Raw genomic sequence first — 19,480 nt, 5'->3', positions numbered from 1 at the left:
GGATCATTTTTAAAAATTTAACTCACATATCATCTAAAATGTCATCTGCCCCTTATATTTTTTATAATACAAATTCAAAACTTACATCAATCTCCATGTGCCGAAATCTGCACACCTGTCGAAAACAGCGTCCTTCTTGCCATAACGTGCAAACAGTTTCATTTCCTAGTGCAGCTTCACAGTGACGGAATGGACAGCTGTCACCCTGTCAACAAAGAGAGTAACACAGAAAAGAATGTGAAGCTGAAACAGATCTCAAGTGAAATATTCATTATAATAGTTTCCTGGCATCTAGACAAATAGACAACAGTAAGGAGACAGACAAGAAAGAAGACACCTGAGACGGGACAACAAAAACAATCAGATTTCAACAAATTTATAATTTTTCACAACCTATTTCCTGACACTACGCTTCATCTTATGTGACAACAGCAACGAGACAAGCTGAGAGATGGCATAAATTAAAAAAGACAAGCGGGAGTATTAGATACTCTTTAAAAACACATTATACTGTTCATCTTCAACTGCTGCATACATCCCAGCTAATGTGATTAGTTTTTGAAAAAAGGCCAGAAAGGAAGTTAATAGATAAGGATTTAAGTATAATTCTATGCTTCACTCCATACTTTATACATGATATTATCCAAATACTACTATTGTGCAAAGTGCTATATGAGATCAGGGCTTTGCTCAAACTGTTAATTTTAAACACAGCACCAAGATGACTAAGGAAAAGTTTTTGTAATAATATGTACGTTTATAGAATTAAGTCATAAAGGAACAACAGAAAATAGCAGAATGATCTAAATGGAGCTGCAGTACAACCAAACAGAAAACACGGAAGTTTTGATAAAAAACAGAAAAGCTACAAAAGCATATTTAGTAGATGGCTTCATTATTCAGCAGGAAATCTGAAGGTGAATTCAACTCATAGCAGTTTCTAGAAGTACAATACAACCCACAGGTAACAAAATCAAAGTTGGTAAGCCACAGGCCAAAGTGCTCCTAATTCCAAAGGCACCCTGAACAAATTAATTATAGGTAAGAAACCTTTACACTTTTGTAGAACATGAAGAACATAAAACGAAGAGGAAAACATAAAGAACGAATTCACCTAGGATGCTATCCTTTACTAAAAAACTGACAGCAGATTAATAAACATTAGTGCAGAAAAACAAAACATGAAAACAACTTAGTGTACTGAAAATACGTCTTCAATTTTATTAGGGGAATCATAGAAAGAACTGATTTTAGAGATTTCAATTCTTACTTTGGTACATGTAGAATAGAAAAAAAAATAGCAGTCTTCTCCTTGATTAGGCATGCTGGGTGGATCCTGAAATCAGGAAGGGATTCTTGAAAACAAGCCACTGCTTTCTCAAGGTGAGGACCAGCTTCAAGTCCTCTTGAAATGGATTTAATCTTCCAAAAGACAACTCAATCACAGAAATCTCCTTTAAAATGTAATGCTAAAATGAGGAAACAATGAATTAAAGTATTTCAGGTAAAATCTTCCAAGTTCCTCCTCCAAATCATCTAATGAAATCACATTGTTAAAACCAAATTTTAGTAGTATTTACCTATACAAATGGAATTACAGGGAGTTTTCACCTTGGCTATAATGTTTTTACCTTTTTTTAAATGTGCACATATTATCAAAAAAAGGAAAGGGGGTGCCTTTATTCCCTAACCAAAAGCTTGTAAACAATTACAAGAAAAAAAAGTTTTGATGATGGTTAATTTCTGACTAATCCAGGAAAATTATGCCTTAAATTAAAAAAATGTTTATCCCTTTAATGAGAAAAAAACCAATTTCCACACTTACATTAGCTGGTTGCTCTCAACAGGAACATCTGTGTCTTCACTGAGTTCCAATCTATCACGCCTGTAGGTCGAACCAACACTCAATCCATGAATTAATAATAATGAGGCAGAAAAAAATTTCCTCCTCACATTGCCAAGGAAACCTCTCAGCCACAATTCAAACACAGGATGTGTTTTTAAAACATTTCCCAACTATTGGGAGATTAAGTCCATTCGAACAACCTTTGTCAGACTGGAGACAGCTATCGCTAGTTATCTCCTCAAAATAAAAACAAAAACAAAAAACAAACAAAAAAGTTCATTTAAAGATGAACTTGAAATTCAAAGGATTATTTTTTTAAAAAAAATCCATCTTCCATAGTCGAACAATATAATTTAAAAAGAAAAAAAGAAAGAGAAAAAATAAAAAGAACACCAAAATTCAATAAGATCCAATTTCTGGTCTTCAAGATTTCTTCACCTATTAAGAAAAAAACAGAAACCTTCCCCCATCTTTATTATCTGTATAATAAAAGCACACTTGTATGTAAAAATATAAAGTGTTTTATGTACATAATATACATATATACTAACTGGCTTATACACACATACACACACACACATACACACAAATGTGTAGAAATAAAACATTTGGGTAAGTTTTCCCTTTTAAAATACACTACAAAAGCCTTTAGATTTGGGTTCATTATGAAAGTAGTGAACTTACTCTTATACCAAAGTATCATGAAGTATGTTACACAAAATTTTGCCCAGCTGGCAAAATAAAGATGAAGGGAATCTTTACACATATATCAATGTGTACAATATGGATGCATGTATATCATTATCTTTTTCATCTTCAGGGAGTGTTTAACCAAAAAAGATAGAAATGTACAGTTATAGAGTAACTACAGAGTGGTGCAGCAAGCTGTAGAAGGCAGAGCAGCATTATAGCCATACTGAGCTGGCACTGTCAAAATACAAAAAGCTTCTATTAAGGGAAGATTGTTTTTCTTTTATAGCAACCAGTGTCAACTGGCATGAAATTCAATATTGGCCCTGCAAAGGCTTGCTTATGCAGCCTAATTTTAAATTCTTTACTACTGATGGCTACAACTAAAGACGTTGCAATTATCCATTTACTCTAGTTAATAAAAGGGTAAACTTTTGAAGTTGAAATTTCATTCCACAATGGTACATTTACCATTTCAGAATTAAAAGAAAAAAGGCCAAAAAAAAAAAAAAAAAAAAAAAAACCCCACCAAAAAAACGATTTGATACATAGAAATGAATTTTAAATTTTGAAACCAGCCCAGTAACAAAGCAATTTTGATTCTCATGTAATAGATACTACATTATTTCTAGGCTAAATCTTGCCAAATACTATCCAAGACAAAACTAAAATAAAAACTTAAAAAAAAAAAGTGGACACCTTTTACTCACACTTAATACTAGTCAATTTTCCAGGAAATTTTTGGGCAGGGAATATCCCCAAATCTAAAATGAAAAAAAGGAAAAATTGGGATCTTACATTAGTTATTCAGTCTGAAAATTTTAATAGACTTTTATTAAAAGTCATCATTTTCTGGCCTCCCAATCAATCATAGAAACAGAGTGGAAAGGAACCTTAAAAATCACTGAGATCCATTCTCATTTTACCAGTGAGGAAATGATTCCTAACACATGAAAATATTGATTGCTGATTTTTAGTTTAGAATTGAGGCCAAAACAATTTCGAAGTTAAGAATACGTAGTTATGAAGAATTCAGTATATATTTAAAAAGTATTTAAGATCACTTAATATTGGAAAAACATTCTTTGGAAAATGGATACTAGGACTGTCAAAGTATGCTCATGTATGGGACTAAGACTTTAATTCCCATTCAATCTTTTGAAATTTTGTAAAATTTTTACTATGTCATTTACCCATAATTAGGCAAAAGCACCTATGTAATCTTTGTTTTTACACTATTTTAAAAAGGTTAAAAAAGGTAATTCAAAGATTAAAAGTAATTTTTCCTAATTGTAATGTTTCCCTTATATATAGATCCAATTCTATAAAGGGTAAACTCAGCTGACCAGTATGAGGAGGCAATTAGAAATTTCCAAATATAAAACAATTTTGTAAGTTTTGTGTTTGCCAAGCTTTAAGTACGACTCAGAGTTTTAAAAGAAATAGATAAGTGGGGGTGAAGGGGAGAAATACCAGCTTAGTATGTTTTAGAGTAATCAAACTTTTCATGTTGGGAGAGATTTTTACTTAAAACCAATTACTAGTTCAGTTTACCAGTAAGAAATAGCACAAGGCCTTTCAATGCTGCACTATATTTTTTAAATAAAAAATATCTTTCTCTCAACTTGTGTAAACAAAATTTCATGTGACAGCCACATTGAGTTAGTACTGTGAAATCATTAAAGTTAATCTTCACTTTGCCAACATTACCTCTGAGGAATTTTCAGTCCTTTTTGTGTTTTCAGGTTTCCCCAGATTCATGTATAAAGAATAATTAGTTAACAATATGTAACAACTATAGCAATTAGAATACAGTACAAAGCAAGAAGTTGCCCATTTTAAATGGAGAAAGGAAAATTAAGATAATATTTCTTTTTCATTGCTTTGAACAACTTCATTTTCAGGATCCCAGCTCAGAACCAATGTAGAATAATCATATTTAACATTTTTCAAATTCATTTTCAGAAACATCAGCTGTTCTATATTGTCAAAGTCCAGGCTCATGGTCTGCTTTGGATGAAAGTGGCTATTTGCAGTAAAGATACATTCAGATTGCCAACTACACATAGGGCAGCTTAGATACTGAATGGCAACTTGCGTCAAAGCTGGCCATACGCTCACCTTCCTCTGCCAGTAAATCAAAGGGTCATCACCTCCTGAGATTTCTGAATACTTTTCTTTGAAGTATTCATCCACTACTGCTACAGCAGACGGAAACATGAAGCTTTTGCCTCCAATGCCAACATTATCTGCAGCTGAACTATCAACAGACCCTGAACTGGAGGTGCCTTCTCTTGTAGATGAAGTAAATGAGTCCATTTGTACTATAGCTGAGGGACCAGAAGCTTCTGAAGTTGCAATATGGCAGACCTCTGGGGAAGATTCCATATAATTACAAACTTCTTCTGCAAGGATCTGCTTATACATTTCTAAATCAGCACCTTGAGGGAAAACGTCTTCCAAACTATTTTTAAAGCAAGGATCTAACAAAGCAGCCAAGATACAGGGCTTAGATTTGAGCATGGCACTTAGTAGGGTGTCCGTTTCAAGTTTCAGAGATAAACTGTCCACCAGATTGAGGGCCTGTGTAATACCTCTGACTTGAAAATCTTCTCTGAGTTTCTGCAGGGAAAGGAGTAGATGATGGACTGTGGGTAGCACCTGATTCAATCCTGTGGTCTTCACACTAACTCTCTGGGTGGCCTCCTCAAACGGTTTAAGAATATCACAAACGTAAGTCATTAGGGTCCACTGAAGGGAGGTGAGTACAACTCCACTGGCTCTACCAAGACTATGGTGAACTGAATAGCAATGCTCCAAGAGCCATTTTAACATATAAAAGGTAGAAATCCAATGGCCAGTTTCATCCTGCTTCAAATTCTTCCACGGAAGTTGGCGATCATTTTGGAACTCTTGTAGTATCTGACGAGCCTTGACTGAATGACTAAAATGATGACAGGTTTTCCTAGCAGCCACTAACATGTTCTCAATGCTTTTGTGCTCACAGAAAAAATCCTGAATGACTATATTTAAACAATGCAGGAAGCATGGCACGTGGGTAAAACCACCATCTTTGATTGCATGTACCACATTAGAGGAATTGTCAGAAACAATGAAGCTAGGAATGAGGAAATTAGGAGAAAGCCACAGACCAATCTGGTCATTTAATTCTTGTAAAATGTTGGTTACCAAACAGTCTTTGGCCAAACCTGTTACACAAAGCACTGCCCATTTTCTAAAATCAGGGATCCAGCCATTATTGGAAGAAGGTGCAGTGTCCAAGGAGACCCAGTGTACAGTCACAATAAAATAGTCAGTGGATGGGTCATGGGTCCATATGTCCACAGTCAGGTGGATCTTTTGGCTTTGAACATTCTCCAAAGTTAAGAAAATTTTTTCTCTGACCCAATCATATAACTGAGGTACAGCCTTAGTGAAGAAGAAAGTCTCAGATGGTAACCTATAATCGGGGGCCACAATCTGCATGAACCTCTGAAAGGCTGGGGTTGAGAAGTAGCTGTAAGGATGCATATCTTCCACAATCATTTGAATAATCGCCTGACTTATTTGACTGGAGACTGAATTTTCACAATATGTTGTTTCTCTCTCCTGCGCAAGCATCAGAGTATCTTGTTCTGCAACAGGAATAGGACTCTCAGATATCCTATTTTCAATCTCTAACACAGGAGGTTCATCTGAATCAGAGTCACTAAGGTCCTCAGCTGTTAAATCTTGGCTGCCTGTAGACTTCTCTCCATTTGAAGTATCACTCAAGAGATTTCTCTCAGTCTCGGCCTCATCTAATCCATTTCCAACCGCACCACTGTCTTTGTTGGCAACAGCCCAATGGATGGGATGTGTGGCCTGCAGGTGTCGTTGAAGTGTTGAAGTTCCTAAGTGAGAACCTGGCCTACCACGGCTCACACTTCTTTTACATATATTACACACAGCTCTTGAGATGTGCTGAGGATCAGTATAAAAAAAATTCCAAACTGCAGATGTCTTGGCTCTCGTTCCAGGAATTAAGGCATGCTTGACAATGTTACTTTTGATGAGAAATCTCCCCCTTTCTGCCCTCAGGGCATCAGATACTGATTTATCCCGTTTCTTACCCATTCTATTATCGTTTAATGGATCAGTAGGAATATATTCAAAGCTTCCACTGCTTCCAGCAGAAGAGGGAGATAAAGGTACATCCAGAGTAAAGTCCTCCTCCCCACTAGTGACTCCAAATTTGTTGGCCCTTGTCCAGTGAGGTGAATGCCTTGCCTGCAGATGTCTTTGAAGAGTAGATGTCCCAAGATGGCTGCCTGGTTTACCCCGACTAACACTTTTTTCACAGAGGTTACAAATAGCCCGCCAGGTGTACTGGGGGTCAACATGAAAGAAGTGCCATACAATGGAGGTCTTGGCTCTAGTACTAGGTAGGTAGATCTGTTTTTCTATATTGCTCTCAAAAAGACTTTCTTCATCCTGCTCAGGAGTACTGGAAGCTAACAAAGCAGGGGCATCTGCAACAGGCCTCCCAGATCCCAAATCCTTACTAAATTTTTTCACAAGGATCAGTTTCTTTCGTCGCCTTTTCCCCTTAATTCGCAAGCCCTTCTTTCTTTTCTTTTTAGCAGGCAATTTTGCCTCTTTATCCATTCCTTCTGCCACCATCTTTCTCTCTACCACATCTTCTTTATCTGTATTAGAATTGATAGGAACACATCCCAGAATTCCAGCACTACTAAAAGTGCTGCATCTTCCACCAGGAGCGAGTGAGGAAACTGGTACACTTAGGGTACATACATTCATTCTCTTTATGCCTCCAAGATTGGTACCAGAATCTGTTAGTGGGTTTATTGCTCAAGAAGAAATACAGCTGTTCCTCTCTACTTGCATTACCTATTCTCCAATTTCTATGGGGAATCAAATTCCCTTTGGACCAATGACTTCCAAGCCAGGTTATTTTTGGAGGAAAAGTGACAGCAATGGAGAACATTCCCAAACTCTTTCTCAGAGGGCTTTAAGATCCCTTCTGACTTTCTGAGTTCTGAATTCAAATTGTCCAATCCACTCATGTTATAGAAAAAAGAACTGAGGCCCACTTTCCCAGAGTCATAAAGTTGGTCAGTAGCAGCTAGAAGCCAGGTTTTCCAAATCCCAGGCCCATGTTCTTTCTGCTTCATCAAGAACTATATCTGCTTGAAATGCCTTCACCTTTAAAAATGTGTTTTTATAAAGCTTCACAACAACAACATCAATTTCCATTAATCCTGAAATTAATTATTTTCAGGAAATTTCATTTAAACAAAAACATAGTGCATCATTCAACATTGATCATTTAGGACTGATTTGTCAATACAACCCAAAAAGTCAATTCTGAAATGCTAAATCAGACTCCACATACTGGTCATTAACAACAAATGCTAGTTGACCCCTCTCAGCTCTAATTAACAGCAATACAATTTTTTAAAATGTGGGTGGCAAAAAATATATATATATATATGCTTTGTGGGTAAAATTAAAAATCAAGATCACAAGATGTACTTTCAATTTACTTTCAATTAATCCAAGTTTAGTTTCAAGACACTTTCAGACTGCAGAAGCTTTCTGGCCTGTACATGAGTAACTCATTGGTTGGACTCTACATGAGCAACAAAAACTAAAATGAGCTTTAAGCTACTTCCATTCCTTCTCGGTTGATCCCTCCCTTTCCCCCAATACCTACATACATTTACCCTAAAAAGCATCGCTACCACTAGATCCACAGCCTCCTTCTCAACGTCCAGAACCAAGGCCTGTAAGATGTCAATAATACGGGCCTTCCCCCAGAGGAATCCGCACCGCTTATGGGAGTTTAGGGGGCGTTCTTCATTACGATTTCATCAATCCTACAAGGAGAACTGAAGTGTCCCTGTGGCTCTTGACTCCGATGCGGAGGGCTGGGGGTGGGCGTATAATTAGGATAAGGAAGGGGTGTAGGATACCGGAATAAGGTCGGTGGCTTTCTGTATGTGGAATTTGAGAAAACCTCCAAAGTAGTGAGACCCTGGAGAGGAATGAGAGTAGGTAAATTCAGCTCCTGGCGCTCAGATTAACTTAAGCAGTGGGGGTCCGCTGAACTAGGGAAGCTATGGCCCCCCCAAAAAAGCAATCGAACGTCAATTCTCGCACCGGGAGCCGGGGAGCAGGGGGGCTTGGAGGAGCTGCTCCCGGCTCCTAATTTCGCCAGCACCGGATGTGGGGGAGGGGGGAGGTGGCTGGGAAGGGAGCAGGCGCTGTGGGGGTGGGGTGAGGTGGGCTGGGAGCGAACCGAGGGAGGCCGGGGGCTCCCCGCCCGCCCCGATGAGGGCAGCGGCCGCAGGGGGGGAAGGGGGATGCTGTCGTGACGGCGGGGCCGAAGGACCCGCTATGACTTCCCGGACTAGGCCGCGACCCAGGGGCGAGGGGAGGCCGCGGCCACTCCCCTCGCCCTCACCCCAACCTCCCCGGCCCCAAGCCACCCGGGAATCAAAAAACGGGTTTAGTTACCGGAGAACAGAAACTTTACCGAACCGAGGACACTCTCCCCGACTCCCGCTTGCTGCCACGTCTTTCTTCTTTCTTAGCCGCTGCCCTCCACCGTCCTCACAGCAGCAGCACCAGCAGAAATCCAAGACTGCCAGCCTCAAAGATGGCGCCCGGCTACAGGCTCCGCTCTAAGACCGGGCGGTTAAAAGTGCCAGCACGACGCAATCGCGAGGATTCTGGGAGATGTAGTTCCTCTATGAGGCGATACGTAAGATGGCGTGCTGGCCGCGGGGTCACGTGACAGCGGAGGCGGTAGGCCAAGGAGGCAGTTCCTTTCCCATGAACGCGTTTTATAAAGTTAACGGATTTATTGAAACCGTCTTTTTTTTTTTTTTTTAAAGGTTTTTGTTTTGTTTTTAAATCAAATGAGGCACTAAGCGAGAAAGCTGCGAGAGCTGTGTCTACCAGACAGTAGGCGGTCAGTTTTTCTCTCTCCAAAAAAACTTTGGCTTAATAATAAATGGTCCCAGCTGTGTAGACATCTAATCTAGAAATAAATTACTTTCCCCATGCAATGTTGAAGGATTTGTGCATTTATTTTTATATGAAGAAGTGAAATTAGGTTTTTGGGTTTTTCCAATACAAAAATTTTTTTTTTCTTGTATTGGAAAAACATTTCATGGTCACTAAAAACCTCATGAGGCTTTGGGGAGGAGAAGGAAGAACATCAGCTTTGGCCTCCTCAATTATTGACATTAGCTTGTATTTTCCCATTTGAATGTTTGTACCTTTTTGTTGGGGTCCAGCCCCAGCAGGTCCAGGGGTTCCCAAAGGTGTGGACGGAGTCAGTGAAGAAGGAATGACACGGAGACAGCCTTCAGGTTCTCCCTTTATTGTCCCGTTACATCTGTATTTATACCATTTGAATTTAATCCTATCCATTCTATTCCAAAGGTTAGGGCGTTTGTTATCTCCATTCCAAGGTCACTACTCTATTGTTCTGTTAAGCTACAAGGAAGTAACTAAAGGAGATTATCCTAAGTAAAGATTCTGTGGTTTAGCGTGATTGTTTGTAGTTAAAGTGATTAACTACCCGCCTGGCACTTAGTTAAGGGGTTTTACTGATTTATTCACTTAGTCCTGTTAATCCCTAACTCCAGGGAAAAATCCCCACCTGGGGAAACAACCTTTCTCAGAGAGGTGACCTTGGTTAAAACACAAAGCGCTAAGTAGGGGAGCAAACATATTAAGAACAGTATGCCATATATGCCAGGTCCCTTGAAACATATGCTGTGGAGATGTTTCTTCCCTGCAGTGACTGTGTCAAGCAGCAAGGATGGACCAGCTTCTGGCACCTTTTTCCTCCAGTTATAAAAGTAATACAGATGAGTGTGTTTTAAAAAAAAATGTAAATAATACAGATAAATGGAGTAGAAAATTTAAATCTCTATTAATCTCATTCCTGAGAAATAATCTCATTAATTTAGCTTATATTCTTTCTTTTTGTAGTCTTAAAATATACTTAAATAGATTATACTGGTAAGTTAGGCACCTAAAATGCCCCCTGGGTTAGAGGCTCAGCAGAACTTGCTTAGGTGGCTACATTTTACTGAACTCCAGCGGACACAGTTATGCTACTAAGGAAGGATACACTTGATGGTAAAGCAGATGGGACTCCAGTACCTTTTATTTCCTCCTGGACTGCTTCCGCCAGATACCAACTTGGTGAAGGAGTCCAGCCAGCTCACAGCTGGGTCCTGAGTCCCCTCACACTTGGGCTTTTAACTTCTTCCAGAGTAAGAAGTCACAACATTACAATCCTAGATCCAGAGCCTTACATGATAATACTCTGTGGTTGCCATGTCAACCAGACCTAATAAGCAAGTTCCACAATCTACATGCCACTTATATCAAGATCTGACCTCTGGCCCTACAGCTTTGGGTCATAATGCCAGATGAGTCCACCCAGTAGGTAACAGGGGTATTCTTGAAAGCCATGTTTATACTTGCATGTCTAGCAATAGCAACTCTAAGGAAAATGACTGTAAATCGCAAAGATAGAACCCAAAATAATTGTACCCCAACTCATCTTTCTCTTAGCCAGATCTCAAAAATGCCCAACAGGGGAAGTTATTGGAGTGAGTCTGTGTGAAAGAACAAAAACAAAACAAACAAGAAAACACATGGCTTTTAAGCATTTGCTATTAAAATATCTTACTTTTGCGAATTTTATAATGATCACATTACTATTGTAGTCCTGCCCAGAGCATCAGAGATGGCTTCTATAAGTAAGGGGCCCTGAAGGCTAAGCTCCATTTACTTCATGGTAAATCCTCCTCTCTTCATGTTGACTGACTGTGGATTCATATGATCTGGATTCAAACCCTGACCTATCCTTCTCCCTGAAACTCTAGTCCAACTCTGTGGGTCCCACAGGTTGGGAGTAGCCTCAGTTTGTACCTTTTCACATTAGAAAATAGAGTGAAAAAGTAACTGCCATACAAATAGATAGTCCATCCTCCAACTCAGTGTCCATTACCACTATCCATCATCCTTTCTCTTTTTCTTTCTGCCCTTCGGTCTCAGCTGTCCTACATGAGTGAGGAAAGAGGGGCCAACAGATTCTTCCAGCAAGAAGCTTTGGGTGAGAGTCACAAATACCTACTAACCACAATGGATAAATTTCAAACTTCTTAATCTAGCTGCTATCTCTCAAGCCAACCTTCCTAGTACTACCTCTCTATTGTCAATGCTTTCTTAGGCTGTTTAATTTCCCCATACTGAACTGTAGTTTTGTTGGGTGATGGGTTAGTTAAGAAAAGGCAGACTAAGTTTTCATTATCAACATCAGCATGTACCTTACACTAAGTATTCTCCTATGTTTAGGTATTGTGCTAGGCATTGTGGGGATCCACAATAGGTGTGATATGTGGAACTTTTCTGAAAGACATGATAAATATAAAGATAAATAACTATCAGCTAGTGTACACCAAGTGTCCAGCCATAGCTTAGACCTGGCGTTACAAACTCAAATGTTTATACGAGCCAGGCACCTGTATACATGATAAGTATGGTGAGCCAGGTATAAGAATAAAACTCGAGGGCATGCCCTAGCTAAAGAGTCAGCTGTTACCACTCAAATTCAACTCATTCTTGCCAGGAGGGAACATAGAACCAGTGTTAATACATTTCCAATTTTTCAAGAGACGCTGGAAATTCAGTTTTTTAAATGTGAAAATTTCTGATTTGTACATTTGGAAACTAACTCAAAACAAAGTAAAAAAAGTCACTTTATAGGCTGGTTTACAACCTTCACTTTAGGTCCAGGAGAGTTAGAGAGGAAGAGGCAGTCATTGGTAAGTACAGTTTCAGGAAATACTTTCTGAAGGGAGGGAGACTTAAATTGACGTCAAGTAGGACAGGGGTGAGAGGTTAAGTGAAGACAAGGAAAGAAGCTATGTTAGGGAGACCCCTAACGCAGTAAGGAGAGAAATTCAACTAGAGCAGTGGTTCTCAACCTTCCTAATGCCGCGACCCTTTCATACAGTTCCTCATGTTGTGGTGACCCACAGCCATAAAATTATTTTCGTTGCTACTTCATAACTGTAATTTTGCTACTGTTATGAATCGTCATGTAAATATCTGATCTGCAGGAAGTATTTTCATTGTTACAAATTGAACATAATGAAAGCATAGTGATTAACCACAAAAACAATATGTAATTATATATGTGTTTTCCGATGGTCTTAGGCGACCCCTGTGAAAGGGTTGTTCAACCCCCAAAGGGGTCGCGACCCACAGGTTGGCGACCCACAGGTTGAGAACTGCTGAACTAGATAAAAGTCCACAGTTTATGGAACGAGTAAACTTTGTAAAAGTAGGTTGGAGCAAGATTATGGAGGGTCTTGAATGTTGGGAAGGCATTTGAATAATGTTCTAGGGACAATAGGAATTCCTTGAAGGCTTTGAAACAGGGAGAAAAAAGTAGAGGATGTGATATTTGCAAAGTTGTTTCAGAAAGGCTGAACTAGAGTTAATGCTGGGTAGGAGTGACCACCGTGAAGTCAATGGAAACAGCAGAGTGGTCCCTTCTTGATCCTACCCATTATCCCCTTTGTCTCTTGTAGTTTTAACTTTCTCTCTGATTGTTTCCCAAAGTTTAGTAACATACATTGGTTTAAAAAAAAGTTGGGTGGGGGAGCATTACACTCAATTTCTTGTTTCCCTCTGGCATGCCTAATTTCCCAACTTATCTTCACCCCCAGGCCTCAGCAAGTTCCTTGACTATTTTTTTCACCTCTCAGGCACTCTTAAATATATTTCATTTGGATTTATATCTCATGGCTTCTCTGTAATTACTGTGGTAGGGGCATTAGTTTTCAATTGGATGGATCCTTTTTAGTACTTATTTCCCTCTTATTAACAAGCATTTATTGATACTTTATTATGTGCCAGGCTTTGTGCTGGCACATAATAAAGTATCCAATGGAATCCTTATAATAACTCTATTAGATAATATTACTAATTTCTTTTTAGAAATTCTTATAAAGTTCTAGTGATGTGTCCAAGATGTCATTGTTGTAAGCGGCAAAGTCAGGAATCACACCCAGATCTGTCCAACTCCAAATCGTGATGCAATCATTGGCCCTTATTCACCATTTTCTGTTTCTTTAAGCTATGCCTCCCATGGTTCAAGGGCAAAATTCTATCTTAGCCAGTCCTTGTAGCTGATCAGCCTGAGGCTAAATACCTCCCATTGATGTACCAACAGCAATAAAGGCTCAACTACAACAGGAGGGTGTACACAGCCCACATGGGGGTATGTACCTTGAGTGCCTAGCGTGGGTAATCAGGAAGGCTGTGCCACTGGGCCCTACAGAACACCTACTTCATAAGGCCACTCTATCAAGCCCGTGAGATGTACAGCTCTACCTAATACATAGAAACAAACATAAAGAGGCTGCCAAATGAGGAGACAAAGAAACATGATCCAAATGAAAGAACAGAGCAAAACTCCAGAAAAAGAACTAAACAAAATGGAGACAAGCAATCTACTAGATGCAGAGTTCAAAACACTGCTTATAAGGATGCTCAGTGAACTTAGGGGAAGAGTAGATTAACTTAGTGAGAACTTCAACAAAGAGATAGGGAACTTAAAAGCAGAACTAGATAACATAAAAAGGAACCAGTTAGAAATGAAAAATACATTAACTGGAATGAAGAATACATTACAGGGAATCAACAATGAAGTAGATGAAGCAGAGGATCCAATCAGAGATTTGAAAGATAAGGAAGTAGATAACACCCAATCAGAACAGCAAAAAGAAAAAAGAATTTTAAAAAAATGAGGATAGTGTAAGGAGTCTCTGGGACAACTTCAAGCATACCAATATTCACATCATGGGGGTGCCGGAAGGAGAAAAGAGAACAAACCTATTTGAAAAAATGACAGAAAACTTTCCTAATTTAGTGAAGGAAATAGACATACAAGTCCAGGAAGTACAGAGTCCCAAACAAGATGAACCCACACCAAGACACATCATAATTAAAATGCCAAGGGTTAAAGACAAAGAGAGAATCTTAAAAGCAGCAAGAGAAAAGCAGTTAGTTACCTACAAGGTATCTCCTATACGACTGTCAGCTGATTTTTCAATAGAAACTTCGCAGGTCACAAGGGATTGACATGAAATATTAAAAGTGATGAAAAGCAAGGACCTACGATCAAGATTACTCTACCCAGCAAAGCTATCATTTAGAATGGAAGGACAGATAGAGAGCTTTCCAGACAAGAAAAAAGCTAAAGGAGTTTATCACCACCAAACCAGTATTATATGAAATGTTAAAGGGTCTCCCTTAAGAAGAAGAAGAAAAAGTTCTAAAATATGAACAGCAAAATGGTAATAAATACATACCTATCAACAAATGACTCTAAAAAACAGAATGAATAAGCAGCACAGAAACAGACTCATAGATACACAGAACATTTTGATGGCTGCCAAATGGGAGGGGTTTGGGGGGGATGGGTGAAAAAGGTGGAAGGATTAAGAAGTACAAACTGGTTGTTTCAGAATTGTCACGGGGATGTAAAGTACAGCATGGGGAATCTATCTGTATATATAAAACCCTAAGTGATCCTCGGGGGATCGGGCTGAAACCAGTAGTCCGACATCCCCTGAGGGGTCCCGGATTGCGAGAGGGCACAGGCCAGGCTGAGGGACCCTACCGGTGCACGATTCTATGCACCGGGCCTCTAGCTTCTATCTTTATATATAAAAGCCTAAGCGACTGAATGACCAAATGACTGGTCGCAATGATGTGTACTGACCACCAGGGGGCACCGCTCAGCTGACTGATGGGTGCCAGATACAGGGTTCATGGTTGGCCGCTGCAGCCTGGAGACCGCAGTGGAGTGGCAGCGAGCCTACCAGTGGCAGCGGCAGGTGCAGCGGGGCCAGGATGAGCGGGAGTGGCAGGCAGGCAGGAGTGGCAGGTGGTGTTGGACTGCCGGTTTCAGACCATCCCCGCAGGCCATGCCAAGGGACCCCACCGGTGCATGAATCTATGCAATGGGCCTCTAGTATAGTCAGTAATATTCTAATAAGTATATATATTGTCAGATGAGTGTGAGATTTATAAGGATGATTACTCAGTAAGTTATATAATGTCTAGTCACTGGGACATACACCTGAAACTAATGTAGTAATGTATGTCAACTGTAATCTATAATAATAAAAGTGTAATATGCTAATTAGATCGGACAGCCGAATGACCTTTCGGACGTCCTTCTGGACGACCTTCTGGATGAACCTGGGGCTGTGAGGGCCTAGGCAAGCCGCCGCGGCTGCAAGGGCTGAGCCCCTTGCTCTATAGTTGAAAAATAAAAAAAATAAATAAATAAAAAACTTAAAGTTAAAAAGAAAAAGAATGTTTTTTTCCACTTCTGCAGAGTCAGGGTTCTCCAGGACACCTGAGCTAAACCTGAGCTCTGTTAGATTCTCAGCATCTAAGATCAAGTCACCTAGGGATCTTGTATATTTAGCCTAGTGGGGACCTCCCCTGATGTGTCCGCCTGGCATCTCCCAGGGCATTGGTAGCTCTCTATATCCGTGTTCTACTCCGATGTTTCCTGGGACTCCCTTAAATTAATACCATATCTGGTACACAATCTAAATCAGTTTATCAGGAAACCAGCAAATGTGTCAGGCCTAGCAGCATTCTTATATCATTTCTTATTTCTTCTTTTGAAACCCAGATGTTTGTGTGTGCCTGTGTGTGCACATACCTTTTTACTTCTCTGATTTTCTTTTAATGCATATGAAATGATCATTTTATGTCAAAGGAAAATCAGGCAACAGTACAGCCCTGCTGCTTAAAAAAGGCTGACATATTACATTACCGCCCCCCACACCCCCAGCCCACTGGCAATTTGGCGAACAGGCTGATTTCTCAGGACAAAGTCCCCTTTCCCTGAGGAAATGCATAGAAGCAGATGAAGGAGCAAATCCCAGAGGAAGGGCATGATGGCTGGGGACCCAGGACTCAGAACTTCAGCGAAAGACCGGCCAGTATTTGGGCAGCTTTGGGTCAAAGTGCTTGTGAAAGCTCAGCTGCACGGCTGCCTCCATGGCCTGGCTCCTGGCGGCGCTGTCCCAGCACAAGCGCTTCATCTGGGCCGGGCGCGGCTCCAGCCGCTGGGGCTCTCGGATGGAGGGTCTATGCAGCCGCGCGTCTGCTAATACGGGTCCCGGTCGGCTTCACACAGGCCTGCGGGCGCTGCGCGTCCAGCTGCCGCCGCCCGCCGCTCTTCCCTCGCACCGGCTCCGGCTCCTCTGTGGCCCAAGCGTGGTCTTCGCCTGTGCTGCCAGGAGGATGCTGCCCAGACCTTGGAGAATGTGATACCTTGCCGGTATCTTGCATAACCTGGATGACAAGACCTCGGCGTGGTAGGTTCCGATGATGCCGCCTTTGCTGCCATCTCTGATGGTGAAAGTCCAAACGGGCCCCGAAACTCGTGGGCTCCCAGCTTGCGGATCCTGGGTGGTGGGATGCAGGGACCTATTTCCTGTGGGTGGTGAGTGGGAGGAGCTGTTGCCAGGGTGACTAAACGTGAGCTTCCGATTGGCCTCCCTGAGCGCCACTTCTCTGATTCCTACAATAAGGCTAGAGTTATTATCAGAGTCATCTATCATCAGAGATAGTAACCTGTTACATATCTGTGGTAGACAAAATAATGCCCCTCCCCCCCATATGTTCATGTCTTAATCCCTGGAACCTGTGAATATGTTACCTTACATGGTAAAAAGGACTTTGCAGTGTGATTATTATCCAGGAAAAAAGTGCTGTTAGCAGTTCTATCTAAAACATAAAGCTTTTTCCTTTCTTCTAGTCTGCCTCTTAACGTCTCATGGCGTTCCTTCCTATTTAATGCCATTTTAAGTACAGAACAGTTTATTAACATGAATGTTACCACTCATATTTATACTGTGCAATGCCATTTTAAATGCAAATATATCAGCATTTAACTCATATTTAGAATCACCAAAATGGCACAATATTTATTTTGTAGCTGGTACATTCATGCAGCCGATCCTTATTATTTGTAGATTCTGTGTTTGCAAATTTACCTACTTGCTAAAATTCATTTATAACTTCAAAGTCAATACTCTTAGCACTTTTGGTCATTCCTGGACATGCCCAGGTGCAGAGCGGGAACATTTTCAATGGGTCAGCATGCACGTTCCCCCACCTGAGACTGAACAAGGCAAAATTCTGCTTTCTCATTTCAGCTCTCAAACTGTAAACAAGTGTGCACTTTAGTGGCACTTTTTCCCCCTCATTTTTTGTGCTTTTTTTTTGGTGATTTCGCTGTTTCAGATGATCTCCAAATGGAGTGCTGAAGTGCTGTCTAGTGTTCAAAGGGCAATAAGGGGGAAGAGAATGGTGCTAGCTAAGCCTCATTCAGGCGGGCATTATAGTATAGCGAGTGCCAATGTTAATGCGTTGACAATGTATGTTAAATAAGGTGTCTTTAAACAGGAACTACACATAAAACAAGGTTATGCATTGATCAGTTAATGAAAATGTGACCAGAAGTTCAGACGAACCTAATGTATATTTCCCTTAGGAGCAGTGTGTTTCAGTAGTGTTCATTAATTCAGTATTTATTGTGACTTTCTAGACTATAACTACCATGAATAAAGCTTCATGACACAAATGAATTGTATTTCATTCTTACCAAAACAGTGGAAAGGCTGCACAAAATAACAGTTTTTACTCCTGTGATACTGTGATTTATAATAAGAAATATACTATATTTGGAGTTTGCTCCTAAAATACTTGGAATTTTCTAAGTGATGAGAATGACAAAGGCACCTTTGTAATGTTAATAGTGACTTTTGACTTTTGTTGTCGTTAATCCTCACCAGAGGATATTTTTCCATTGACTTTTAGAGAGACTGTAAGAGATGGGGAGAGACAGAAAGAGAATGAAACATCGATGTGAGAGAGACACATTGATTGGTTGCCTCCCACACGCACCCCCATGGGGGCCCAGAGATTGAACCTGCAACCAAGGTACATGCCCTTGACTGGAACTGAACCTGCGACCCTTCAGTCCAAGGGCTGACGTTCTAACCACTGAACCAAACCAGCCAGGGCTTCATAGTGACTTTTGAATTACACTTAAAGAAGGGAGCAATTATCAGAGAACCAACCATGTGATTAGAGGGTTGCAACTTTTAGTCCCCCCCCCCCCCCGACCTCCAGGGAGGGAAGAGGGTTTGGATGTCCAATCTATTGCCAATAGCCAATGATTTAATTAATCAAGCTTACGTAATAAAGTCTCCATAATACCCATAAGGGCAGTATTCAAAGAGCTTCTGGTTGGTGAGCCAGCGTGCTTTTACCATGAGGATAGCTATAAGCTGCTTTGTTTGGAAGCTTTATCTGGCTGTGGATTCGTATCCTTTAATAACCTTTGTAATAAATCAGTAATTTAGTGAGTAAGCTGGTTTTCTGAGTCTTGTGAGCTGCTCTAGCAAATTAATCAAACCTGAGGAGGTGGTTCTGGGAGCCTCTGATTTATAGCCAGTCTGTCAGAAGCAGGCGTGACAATGTGGATTTGCAATTGGCATCTGAAAGAGCCGGCCATCTTGTGGGACTGAGCCCGTAGCCTGTGGTCTGATGCTCTCTCCAGGTAGCTAGGGTCAGAATTGAGCTGAGTCATAGGACACCCGGGGGTGTCAGAGAACTGTTTGGAGGGGTAGCAGTGCCGCACATGCCACATCTGGTGATCAGAATTTTTATATCCACTTTTTGATCTATTTTCAGCATAAGTGGTTGACTAATACAAGGAAGTGACAGAAGTAAGATGGGTTTCCTTGGTCACTTGTGTCTCTTAGAATACCATTGCCTTCTTTCTGTGACACCGACTTATTGACTGGCTTA

At 40.5% G+C, this 19,480-nt stretch overlaps 2 protein-coding genes across 9 annotated transcripts in view; both read right to left on the bottom strand.

The window, feature by feature from the left end:
- The window catches only part of ZC3H11A (zinc finger CCCH-type containing 11A), a 38,597-nt gene extending 29,400 nt beyond the window's left edge, over positions 1–9,197 (bottom strand). The window contains exons 1-5 of one of the 8 annotated variants that reach the window (XM_059673588.1): positions 9,056–9,140; positions 3,247–3,300; positions 1,826–1,885; positions 1,271–1,469; positions 86–205 (exon numbers count right to left, since the gene is read on the bottom strand). In XM_059673588.1, the coding sequence (XP_059529571.1) occupies positions 86–205; positions 1,271–1,324 (174 nt within the window). In that variant the 5' untranslated portion in view covers positions 1,325–1,469; positions 1,826–1,885; positions 3,247–3,300; positions 9,056–9,140. Of the gene's footprint in view, positions 1–85; positions 206–1,270; positions 1,470–1,825; positions 2,015–3,235; positions 3,301–8,368; positions 8,446–8,511; positions 8,572–9,055 lie in introns of those variants that run through there. The other 7 variants (XM_059673590.1, XM_059673589.1, XM_059673587.1 and 4 more) reach the window with 7 other exon arrangements.
- Positions 2,167–2,761, bottom strand: LOC132220467 (uncharacterized). Its single transcript, XM_059673595.1, has one exon. The coding sequence runs from the start codon at positions 2,759–2,761 to the stop codon at positions 2,663–2,665; it is 99 nt and encodes a 32-aa protein (XP_059529578.1). The 3' UTR covers positions 2,167–2,662.
- Positions 9,198–19,480: the final 10,283 nt, after the last annotated feature.

The sequence above is a fragment of the Myotis daubentonii genome, chromosome 18, assembly GCF_963259705.1.
Source record: "Myotis daubentonii chromosome 18, mMyoDau2.1, whole genome shotgun sequence".
Lineage (NCBI taxonomy): Eukaryota > Metazoa > Chordata > Mammalia > Chiroptera > Vespertilionidae > Myotis > Myotis daubentonii.
The sequence above is the reverse complement of the archived record's forward strand: the minus strand, read 5'-3'. Positions and strand labels throughout refer to the sequence as shown.